Source organism: Eptatretus burgeri, chromosome 10 (assembly GCF_056783735.1).
Source record: "Eptatretus burgeri isolate ZD-2024b chromosome 10, Ebu_testis_v1, whole genome shotgun sequence".
NCBI lineage: Eukaryota > Metazoa > Chordata > Myxini > Myxiniformes > Myxinidae > Eptatretus > Eptatretus burgeri.
In genome coordinates this window covers 18,201,680-18,213,702 of record NC_140970.1, presented here as the reverse complement: position 1 = coordinate 18,213,702, position 12,023 = coordinate 18,201,680, and the positions used below count along the sequence as shown (strand labels likewise).

Sequence of the window (12,023 nt, the reverse complement as noted above, 5' to 3'; positions counted from 1 at the left end):
CCGTCAATCGTGCAAAATAAATAAATAAATAAATAAACATAAATTGTGACGTCATTCGTGATGTCATAGCACCGTGTCTTGTCATTGGTTGACAGATAAATGTCCGTAACTTGGGAACCGCTTATCCGATAAATATCAAACCTTGAAAAGGCACATCCGCGGGTCCCCAGGAATATTCCTGGCAAGTTTCAATGAGATCGGAGCGGCGGTCGTCGAGAAACGGCGGTCGCAGACAAACAGACAAACAGACAGACACACACACAGAGATTGCTGGAATTATAGATAGATACTGTTTTGTATCCGTGCACTCATTATACAGTACTATTACGGGCCTGTAGGGGCGGGCCCGTAGGTGAGTAAACGATGACTGGATTGGGGAATTATTTCAATTAGATCGGACCAACCGTATCATAAATGGACATAACTTGGGAAACAAATGGGAAACATATTCATGTCTCCAGCGTCAATTGTGATGTCATATCAAATGAAGAAGAATTGTGACGCCCCCTCTCTCTCGCCCCCTTCACTCCCTCCTAGTCTCGCCCCTCCTCTCTCCCCCCTCCTCTCTCACCCCTCTCTCTCGCCCCCACTCTCACCCTCCTCTCACACCCCCTCTCCCGTCCCCCTCTCTCGCTCTCTCTCTCTCGTCCCCACTCCCACCCCCTCTCTCTCCCCCTCTCTCCCCCTCCTCTCTCACCCCTCTCTCTCGCCCCCACTCTCACCCTCCTCTCACACCCCCTCTCCCGTCCCCCTCTCTTGCGCCTCTCTCTTGCCCCCACTCTCATCCCCCTCTCCCGTCCCCCCTCTCTCTCGCAGATATTGCTCGACAGATAAATGGCCGTAACTTGGAAACCGCTCGTCCGATTAATATCAAACCTTGAAAAGGCACATCCGCGGTTCCCCAGCAATATTCCTGGCAAGTTTCAATCAGATCGGACCGTCAATCGTGCAAAAAAAATTAAAAAATAATAAATAAATAAATAAATATACATTAATTGTGACGTCATTCGTTTAGTCATAGCAACGTGTCCTGTCATTGGTCGACAGATAAGTGGCCATAACTTGGGAACCGCTCGTCCGATCAATATCAAACCTCGAAAAGGCACATCCGCGGGTCCCCGGCAATATTCCTGGCAAGTTTCAATCCGATCGGACCGGTGGTCGTCCGGTTTATAATAATTTGGGAAAAAATTGGCATGTTAAGGTGAGAAGGTGGAACGACACCTTCAGCTGCCATATATATATATACACCTTTTCAACACTGAAAAAGCAGTAAAATGGCCATAACTTGGGAACCGCTCATCCGATTGACATCAAACCTCGAAAATGCACATCCGCGGGTCCCCGGCAATATTCCTGGCAAGTTTCAATCAGATCGGACCGGCGGTCGTAGAGAAACGGTGGTCGCAGACAAACAGACAGACACACACACAGAGATTGCTGGAATTATAGATAGATTCTGTTTTGTATCCGTGCACTCATTATACAGTACTAGTACGGGCCTGTCGGGGCGGGCCCGTAGGTGAGTAAACGATGACTGGATTGGGGAATTATTTCAATTAGATCGGACCAACCGTATCATAAATGGACATAACTTGGGAAACACCTGGGAAACATATTCAGGTCTCCAACGTCAATTGTGACGTCATATCAAATGAAGAAGAATTGTGACGCCCCTCTCTCTCGCCCCCCTCATTCCCCCCTAGTCTCGCCTCTCCTCTCTCCCCCCTCCTCTCTCACCCCTCTCTCTCGCCCCCACTCTCACCCTCCTCTTACACCGCCTCTCCTGTCCCCCTCTCTCGCTCTCTCTCTCTCTCTTGCCCCCACTCTCATCTCTCTCTCTCTCTCTCTCTCTCTCTCTCTCTCTCTCTCTCTCTCTCTCTCTCTCTCTCTCTCTCTCTCTCTCTCTCTCTCTCTCTCTCTCTCTCTCTCTCTCTCTCTCTCTCTCTCTCTCTCTCTCTCTCTCTCTCTCTCTCTCTCTCTCTGTCTTTGTCTTTGTCTTTGTCTTTGTCTTTGTCTTTATCTTTGTCTCTGTCTCTGTCTCTGTCTCTCTCTCTCTGTGTGTCTCTGTCTCTCTCTCTGTCTCTGCCTCTGTCTCTGTCTCTCTCTCTCTCTCTCTCTCTCTCTCTCTCTCTCTCTCTCTCTCTCTCTCTCTCTCTCTCTCTCTCTCTCTCTCTCTCTCTCTCTCTCTCTCTCTCTCTCTCTCTGTCTGTCTCCCTTGTGAGAGAGAGACGTCATTCGTTTACTCATAACAACGTGTCCTGTCATTGGTCGACAGATAAGTGGCCATAACTTGGGAACCGCTCGTCCGATCAATATCAAACCACGAAAAGGCACATCCGCGGGGCCCCGGCAATATTCCTGGCAAGTTTCAATGAGATCGGACCGGCGGTCGTCGAGAAATGGCGGTCGCAGAAAAACAGACAGACAGACAGACAGACAGACACACAGAGATTGCTGGAATAATAGATAGATATGGGATACTGCATGTGGAATTATGAAATTGTACGAGGATCACGTGGTTAATTAGATTATTGTATGCAGACGCTTGAACAATGAAACCACCGTTTTCGAATAACCATTGATAATGTTGTGGACAGTTGGGGGTACCCTGTGGTTGTTGTTAAACGTGGCCATTCAATCGCTCTACGGCTTTCATTCCCCTGAGATCTTCGTGTGTAAAAGTTGACTGCGATGAGTGTTGAACAAAAAGGTTGGGGGTGGGGGTGGGGGGGGGAGGAGGAGGAGGAGGAGGAGGAGCTTTAGTTGGAGGAAGTTCTGGGGGGTGGAGGAAGGGGAGGAGCTTAAGCGTGGAACACGCACAATGATCGAGAGACGGCACTGCTGAAGTGGAGGGATCGCAGCCGGGAGAGTGAGCCGCTGTGTGCAAGTGGAATCATGAGTCTCGCTGGTGAGGAGGAACCCGGGTTCGAATACGAATGAGTTTTTTTTTTTTTTAGCATAAACCTCGAATTAACTTACATAAACTTTCAAAAACGCAGAAAAGTAAAGTTTATTAATCTCGAGAGAGCAAAGGGGGAAATTTTTTTTTTTTTCATTGAAGTTGAATTTAAGCCAACACGAAGTGAAGAGAAATTTAAAGTAGTAATTGTGCTCGAGTTTATATACGGACAAGTTGAAGTTTCTATCTTTGTTTTTAAACGCCGTGTCATTCCTGCTGTTGTTCGATGAAGCTTTAACGTCCGGCCAAGTTGATGCTTCCGAGGCTCTTCGATTGCTTTGTATTCCGTGCGAATTACGTGCTCTTTATTCCTCTGACGGAGTGAGCGTGCGGGGTATTGTCACGAGATTTGCGATGTACGTGACGTCATTGTTTGTGGCGAGGTTGTTGTTGTTTTTTTTGGTTGTTGTTCTCTTTCACGATGCGCGTGCTCAATGATTTGATTTTTTCTTCACAAACTTTTTAAACCACGAATTAAAATTGCTTCTCGTTTTTTTTTATTTTTTTTTTAACGTATTAAAAACTAAACCATTTCAACCAGCGAGCTTCGCAATGTCACCGCCTCGAATTTTTTTTACCTCACGTACTCGGTATGATTTGTTTTCATTCCCCCTTTGTAGAATTTTCTATGTTGAGAACAACATTTCCTCATTCACTATTTTGTATTTTTCTTTGAAATCTATGTTTACTTTATCCATTTGTCTTTTTGACACGACCGTGTTATTTTCATTTCAATGTTACCATGCTCTGTTAAAAAGCAAGCTCAAATGAGTTAAGATCCTCGTCCTCTTAATGATGACGTCATAAAAACGAATATGACGTCATTGTGATGTATCAGGTTTGCGATAAATTATCTGTGCTAATGCCCGGATTGATTCCCGCAAACAAAATTCGAAACGGCTTACCTAGTTTCGGAGATAATGGTATAAGCGATTTCCATTAGCGGCGCTATTATGACGTCAACTTTTTTTGGGGAAGAATTTCCAAAATCGGAGGTGGTTACTGCGTGCGTGTGGGCTTTCTGCATATGGGCTGTTTCACAGTCATGGTCATTTCTGGTATTTTGTACCCTTGCATGCTAAATAGCTAAATGAGAGGCTGTAGTATCTCTGTCATTAGGGCCAGTAGTTGGTACTAGTGATGGCACAACTTGGACCACTTTTTATTTGACAAAAAATGACAATTTTTGGCAGAATGGCATAAAAATTGCCATTTTTTTTGTTATAAATAGCTGTCTCATTTTCTCCAGGTACAATGCATTCACAGTGTATGAACAAATACAAGCAGAAATTGGGACTTTTATTTGTTGTTGCATCAATTTAATACCTCTTCTGTACTTTGTCCACAACATATTATTCATTTCAGACTGAATATTTATTTCACCCTCAATAAATATGTTCCACCGTTCGTCCGTCAATAAAATGTCCTCTCTGGAAATGCATATTGTAGAAGAATTTTTTCTATAAATAAAGGGTCTTTTTAAAAGTTTATTGTGTGTATATTCCTGCACTGATATTATGCTACAAAGTTTGAGTGTAACCAATAACCTTCTATTTGCATGGCCTGCACTGATTGCCTTACACGTGTCCGTCAAAAATGTGTCCTCTCCGGAAACACCTAAACTGCCACGAGTTATAAGGAAACTACTTGCTGGCTATAAATTTTGATGTTTTGTAAGGTTGACATGGTCATGAATATTCATTATCAGTAAAAGGTATTTACATTTATGTAATTTATCTTGTTACAACACTGATTGAATGTCCATGTAAAAATGTCCTCTCCGGAAAGTTATTCAATGGCATTCAACAGGAGATTAATCGCATGAAATGACATTGCCTCTGTTACTCAGGCCTTCAGTAAAATCAAATAAGATGATACAGTACTGTATGCAGTAATCTTCATCCCCATGCTTATAAAAGTAGCCATGACATTACATGTATATTTTGTCATGTCAAAACATTTTGTCCTCTCCGGAAGAATTTCCTTATTTTGATTGTGCAGATTAATATTTAGTTCAGGAGATGAACTCTTTCTTTTTTCCTTCAGGGCAGGGTGAATATTTCAGTTAGATATAAATTTTAATGACTAATCATGTCTTACTTAAATGTCTGAGTCACAATACATTTCCAACTGGTCTTGCCTGTGTCAAATGTATGATTAATGATGTATACATGACAAGTGATCATGTTGAATAAGATAATATTGTTACGGCTGTGGAAATTCGCAATACACCATAAAGGGTCCTCAGGTGAGATATATCGATAAGTTAATGTGTAGTTAGCCCACACCTGTTGTTTTGAGGGAGTATGTGTGATTCATCCGGGCTGCGACGCTTTCAGTTAGCCATTTTTCTTTCTCTATCGTTATTTTGGCCCATTAAGCCGCCAACAACTCAACCACCACCACCTTCACCTCTTTACCTCCACAACCCCATCCCGCAAACATCGCTTCACCGCCATTCCCAAACGACACCCGCCAACCACCAAACCACCACAGCAAACCCCCCACCACCTTCGCCTTTCTCCTTGCACAACCATCGACCCCACCACCAGTCAACACCGAACGTCGTACTGTCTGAAGCCGTTCGGTGATTGCTGCCGAACGCAGCAAGCCGCGAGTGCAATGGATTCCTTACGGGAGAGAAATTCGGATCAGGGGAGGTTCACGCCCATTTTCCTCCGTCCAATGGGCGAGCGTCGGGTGGTGTGGCCCTGCCTCCAAGCGCGATGGATGTGAATTCCTCTCAGGAAGGAATTTGGATCAAAAGAGGCTCACGCCCCTTTTTGCCACACTAATGGCTGAACAGAGGGTGGCGTGGCCCCGCCTCCAATGACGTGTTGATCCTAAAATCTGCATACAGGCTCCTCCCCCGGTCTATAAAAGACGCGAGTCTGTGTGGAACTCGTTGTAGTGTGGGGGTCGCTTTTCCCGTGGTTGGTGTCGTCTCGTTGCTGGGCTTGTCTCGTTGCTGGACTTAAGCCACCTTCGTTTTCACAAGCGACCAAGCCAGCCAGCCATTCCCCTCGCTCGACCCTGAGCATCAACAATTCCCCCCCCCCCATCCGCGCTGAGATAGTGCCGGTGGCCCCGTTCATTCCCCACCCTAACCGTGGTGCCGACCAAACTGTGCTTGCGCGGAGCACGCCGGAGAGGGCTCACCGAACACGCCAGGGGCACGGAGTCGGGGCGCAGCTGCGCTGATATTGCGGCTTGCCTGCCATCGCGTCACGAGGACGTGGGAAAGACCTTTTCGGTCTCGTGGACCTGGCGCTCCTCCAGGTTCCACGCACATTTGGTCCACGGACCCCGTCTACCTCCCTGCCTATGGGGAGGTCTTTCCTGTTTATTTTTAATGAATGATGTGGCGCCGAGTCCCGACAAGTATAATTCTTTAAGTGTTGTAAATAATTATCGTCGGTAGTAGTGCTTTTGCTTTTGCTGCACATTGCATTACTGCCTTGCGTGCGTGTGTTGTGTGTGTGAAATAAAAGTGCTTGCTTGTCAAACTGTTTCCCGTTCCGTTGCGTCCTTTCCTTCGGTTGAAAATTCCATCTTGCATCACGTAAGGGATTTGTAGTGGGTTGAAACACCCGATAAGTAATCTGAACCGTCGAGGTCAACGATAACTCCGCTCGGTTATCCCTGTAATACAGAATGAACCGCTTAAGCGGTTCGTGTCCGAAGTCGATCTGCGTCGAGGTCCGATCGCCTGGTCGACCACTCGCGCAGGTACTTAGGTAGGTCGAATTTGGCGAGCAACCCTATCCTGCGTGAGTGGGCAATTGGCACGATCGTGGTGAGGTTAAACCCCCACCCGTGACTGGCTCCTGGCGGTAGTTCCAGGAGGGTCACGACTGAATTGTCCGTTCTGGTGGGCGACGCGTCGCGATTCGAGTTACGTGGCCGATCGCACGCCGGACGGGCGCGAATTCGCAACAATACTTAACATGCTGAGAATGTTTTAGTGTATGGAATAAACTGCTGTTTTTTTAAGGACAGGTCCTATTTTGCATATAGCTTTAAATCGTATTACTAAATTAAATAAAATATATTATTCACTAAATGTCTGAATACTAATACATCTCAAAGTTATCGCATCTTTAGAAACCGTTGGGCTAAATGATACAGCCGGTTTTAAAAAGTGTCAAAATCCTGTCTAGATTCACTTACTAGGTGTATTTTGCATTGGCATTATAAGATAAATGTATTACTTTGCAGTTATATCTTGTACAGAATGTGTTGCTTCATGTCAAAAAATTATGTCCTCTCCGGAAGAAATATGTGATTTTCTTCATATTTTTCATTGTGGTGGTAAACTTTTATTTTCAGAGCTAAATTAATAATTTTTTCAGAATATGTAGAAAAGTACATGTATAGTAGTTTTAAAATTTTGTGCTAAATTCCATCATATGCAGTGCTATTAGTGACAGTGGTAATTAAAACATCTTTTTCTGGATATTTGAAACTTAGTTCAGTCTTTTATTGATATTTCTACAAATATACTTCATTTGTATACTGAAACATAATTCCAGTAATGGAATAATACTTGTGGAACATATTGAAACCACTGAAGTTTGATAGTGTTGTTATTTTGTGGTTATAGTTGAATTGTATTCATGACTGTTGTAGTTGAAAAAAATACTCTCCTAACATCCTTGGGGTATTATTTTTAATAAGAAATATTCATTCAGATGCTCCAAAAATTTGGATTTAAATATTGTAATTAACAATGTTGGATTTGGAGAAATAAAAATATAAAAATATTGTGTTTGAATTTTTAGTGGTTGTGAGACAAACTAGGGACCCTCATTGTGAAACAGCCCATATACATGGCAAGTTTCACGAAGATCCGATGAAAACTCTGTGTTGTGAAACAAAAAATGTCAAAAATAGGAATGATGTCATAAATATTGATATGATGTCATAGTTGTAATGTCCGGAGGGCAGTGAGGCACAGAGAGTCGTGAGGGTTGTCCAACTCTGTTTATTGCCCGTCCGAATGCACACTACTGTAGACTACCGCTCGCCTCTAGCGGCGCGAACACCTATATGCCCTGCAGACACGTGACCACCACATTACTCCACCACGCCCCCTCAATGCTCCCTGCCAATAAACTACACTCCTCCCTCCTAAATACATGATTATAAAATGATCATTATAATGATAAGCAAAATCGGCAAAGCAAACTACGATATAAAAAAAAAAAGCGGAACAAAACGACATCAATCAAAAATCATTGGCACTACAATACAGAAAGCAACCAGTCAAAACGGCATTTAGCAAACGCACTGGCACCATGATACAAAAGAAAACGTGCTTCATCTGCTATCCCCATCACAATATACATCGTGTCAATGCGAGTGAGTTGAATCCTAAAATGCAATGGACAGGTGCTCGAGTACTGAGTTGCACGACGAACCCAATGATGGCTACAGACCACAAAAACCCTGGCCGTGTTAAAGATATAAAGAAGCAAGTTGGGGAGCACAGTCTCACTATGCAGCAGAAGCGCCCCCAGGCGGCTCATGCTTACACGCCTTCCACCGAGGTCGCGGTCACACGCTTAGATGAACCTCCCGCGCCCCCTGGCCGATAAGCTCTGTTTGTCAAAGCTTGCCAAGCTTGCCCGTCCTTGCCCGTTTGATAAGCTCGCTCGTCCCCCCACGGACAGCAACAGGTAAACACGCTGAGTCTGCCAGACATGAGGGCACGGCCGCTGGCGCGGAACAGCAGGTGGGACGGCCTTGGGAAGATAACGGCCCGGCCCCCGCGCGAGTAACGGGAGGGGCGACGCTGAACAGCGCCGGAGTCCCACATGCGAGTTGAACCGGCAATTAGCCTGCTGCAGTCCCAGCAATCCCATACAAAACCACGCCTCAAATCCAGTCGAGATCTCCATGCACGTCCACACGGACGATCAGCGTACACTGCCCCCACAGCCATGTTATAAAACAGCAAGAACATCGTCTGCGCAGATGCAAACTTCCATTCACGTACAGCGCATTCCCCCAGTATAATTACAACACATGAGAGGGTAGCGAACTGCGGACTGTCCTCGCAGCTGAAGATCAGAAAGACCTCTTTATTCGCAACGATCGTCCGCAAGTTCTTCACATCATATTGATCATATTGGTCATCATATTGATTGATCCCAACCAAACACATTATGCTCAGACGCGGACTGTCGGCATTTGCTTTAACAACGCTAAGCTGAATCACTCATGCTGCGAGAATGAAATACACAACAATTAGCAATTTATGAACCACATTGCGCGTTCGCCTCTTGGTTGTCATGACGTCGAGGCGACTTGTGCCAGTCGTCATCTGAACGTCGACAAGGACACCGTCGATGGTCGCATTCCGTGAACTTCTTGAACGCGACCGGCTCGCTCCAATCCCCCGCTGAAATCGCCTGAACGACACGGGTGTGCACTGTATCATGAGCGCAGCGGAAGCACGAGAGTCCGTCGCAGCTGGCCTGGCTCCCGTTGCTCCAGAACCGTATACCGCAGTTGCAGGAAGCAATGAACGGCAACCCATGTTGCATCGTCGCGGCTCCTGCTGCCGGAACCTCGCCCTCGGGTCTCGAAGGAGACACAGGTGCACCTGGAGGTACGAACTCCGAAACAGGAAACTCCTCCTCCTCCCGCCCAAACCCCAAAAGGGCGGGCCCCTCCCCTCGTACCACAAACAATGAGAGTAGGGCGCTTTGACCTTGGTAGACCACCGAGACGTCTGTCACAGCAAGTGGTGCAATCGCTTCGCCGGTGTACGTGTACAGCGAAAAGGTCGTCTTGACCAGGTGAATACTGCAGAGGTCACGAGCGGTCCGTTTTCCCATGACCGACACTGCGGCCCTGGTATCAACTTGAAACACGATCGGTGCCCCATTCACCTCGACCTCCACTGTCATTGGTCTTGTCACCTCCGGACCAATTGAAAACAGGCTCAACATTGGTTGCATTTCCTGCTCCGGGCCACCGGGATCGCTATTCCCAGGCTGCAGGCCGCTCTCCAGGTCGCTGGGGTCGTCCCACACCTCGCTATCCAAGACCTTAACGGCGGCCCCCACCATTCGACACACATGTTTCAGATGTCCCACCTTGTGACAATGCAAACACACGGTGTTCTTATACGGGCACACCCGCCGCAGGTGCTGTCCTCCACACCCCCAGCACCCCTGTGTGTTCATCTCGCTGCCTGCGCGGCCACGCTGCGGCGTGCGGCCACGGCCCGCACCAAAAGGCGTGCGTGTGGCCTGGGGCACCTGGGTCATCGCGTGGACCCCGGGGTCACCCGACATTGCCCCAGCTGGAATCACCCGTCACGCCCTGGCGGGCGATGGCGCGGATATCTGTGAGTGTCTGCTCGACAGCTGAAGCAGTCTCGACCGCCGAGTTGAATGTAACGTTGACCCCTCGCATTCGCAGAATCGCTGACACCATCTTCGCATTTTTCAGCCCAGAAATAAAGCGATCTCTGAGTCGAGCTGGACGCTCCACTGCCGTGAACTTGCAGGCCACGGCCGAATGCTTCACCCACGCCACAAAATCTGCGACACGCTCCTCCGCACCCTTCGCGAGGTGATCAAACTGGTATCGAGCCAGCTGCAATGACTTCTCCGGCGCCATGTGGGCTTTCATCTTCTCTACCACGTCCTGAAACGACAGCTCATCGTCACTGGGCTTATCCGGCGCTACCAAATCACTTAGTAGTCGATAATTTTCCGTTGATAGCGAGGCGAGCAAGATCGATTTGCGTTTGCTCTCGTCGACCACATCATTCGTGTGGAAATAGCACCCCAACTGCTCTGAAAACAATTCGAAGTCGTCTCCGACGAAGAGGGGCACTCGTCCGTGCGCCGTGCCCCGACCTTCCGCCATCCTCGAGCCGTCCTGCCGTTCACTCGACGCGAATTCGTAGGTGACGGCGAGATGTCTGGCTGCAGGACTCGACCCGCACCGAAGACTGTGCGTGCGGCCGCGGGCGCGCGAAACTCGCGACTCGCTTCCCTGGGATCCTCGCGAGGTGATCGAACTCGAACCGCACGAGCTGCGCTAATTTTCCCGGCGGTATCATATGTGGGGTAATTCATCTCTGCTAATGCCCTATTCGATTCCCGCAAACAGATTTCAAAAAGCTTGCCTAGTTTCGGAGATAATTTTTAGGCGATTTCCGTTAGCGGAGATATTTTGACGTCATAACTTTTTTTTCTCGGAGGAATTTTCAAAATCGGAGATAGTTACTGTCTGCGCAGGGTACTTTTTATATATATATATATATATATATATATATATATATATATATATATATATATGTATATGTATATATATATATATACACATGCCAAGTTTCAGGAAGTTTCGATGAAAACTGTAGGCTGTGAAACAAAAATGTCCACAAGAAGAAGACGAACAACAATGTGAGTAAGACTTGGAGATCCTCCACGAGGATCTAAAAAATATTTATTTTACATGCTGTTACGACCGGCTCGGGAGACCAATATGTCCACTGCGTGCGGTCTCGCCGTATAAACAGTCTGATGTGACCAAGCAAAGTGAACATCCGAATGCTGATGCCAATTCACACTACTCAGTCTTCAACACACAGCATCGTATACAAATTCAAAACGGTGAACTAAATGTAAATGTTTTACTCTGGATAAACAAACACGGTATACCACCAAGCAATGGATAAATCATGTTACTAAAAAAAAATATATATATATATATGTGTGTGTATATATATATATATATATATCCCTGTGTCGTAAGAGGCGACCAGGGTTGTGTCAGGAAGGGCATCCAGCATAAAACATGTGCCAAATCACTATGCGGACCATACGGATGATCCGCTGTGGCGACCCCTTACGGGAGCAGCCGAAAGAAGAAGAAGAAGATATATATATATATATATATATATATATATATATATATATATATATATATATAATAAAATAAAGGACAGACAGGTGCCAACACAATATGGACAAGATAATTCAACGGCCCACCAGATATAATATCCTTAACTAATCGCAAGGGCGAGGAAGAAGAATTCAGG

The 12,023-nt window shown here is 46.4% G+C and overlaps 1 protein-coding gene across 1 annotated transcript in view; it reads left to right on the top strand.

Annotated features, from left to right (window-relative positions):
* Nucleotides 1–2,775: 2,775 nt before the first annotated feature.
* FGD6 (FYVE, RhoGEF and PH domain containing 6) overlaps nucleotides 2,776–12,023 on the top strand; it is a 91,848-nt gene continuing 82,600 nt past the window's right edge. Inside the window, exon 1 of the mRNA XM_085897213.1 lies at nucleotides 2,776–2,911. Within this exon, the coding sequence (XP_085753339.1) occupies nucleotides 2,899–2,911 (13 nt within the window). The 5' untranslated portion in view covers nucleotides 2,776–2,898. The remainder of the gene's footprint in view (nucleotides 2,912–12,023) is intronic.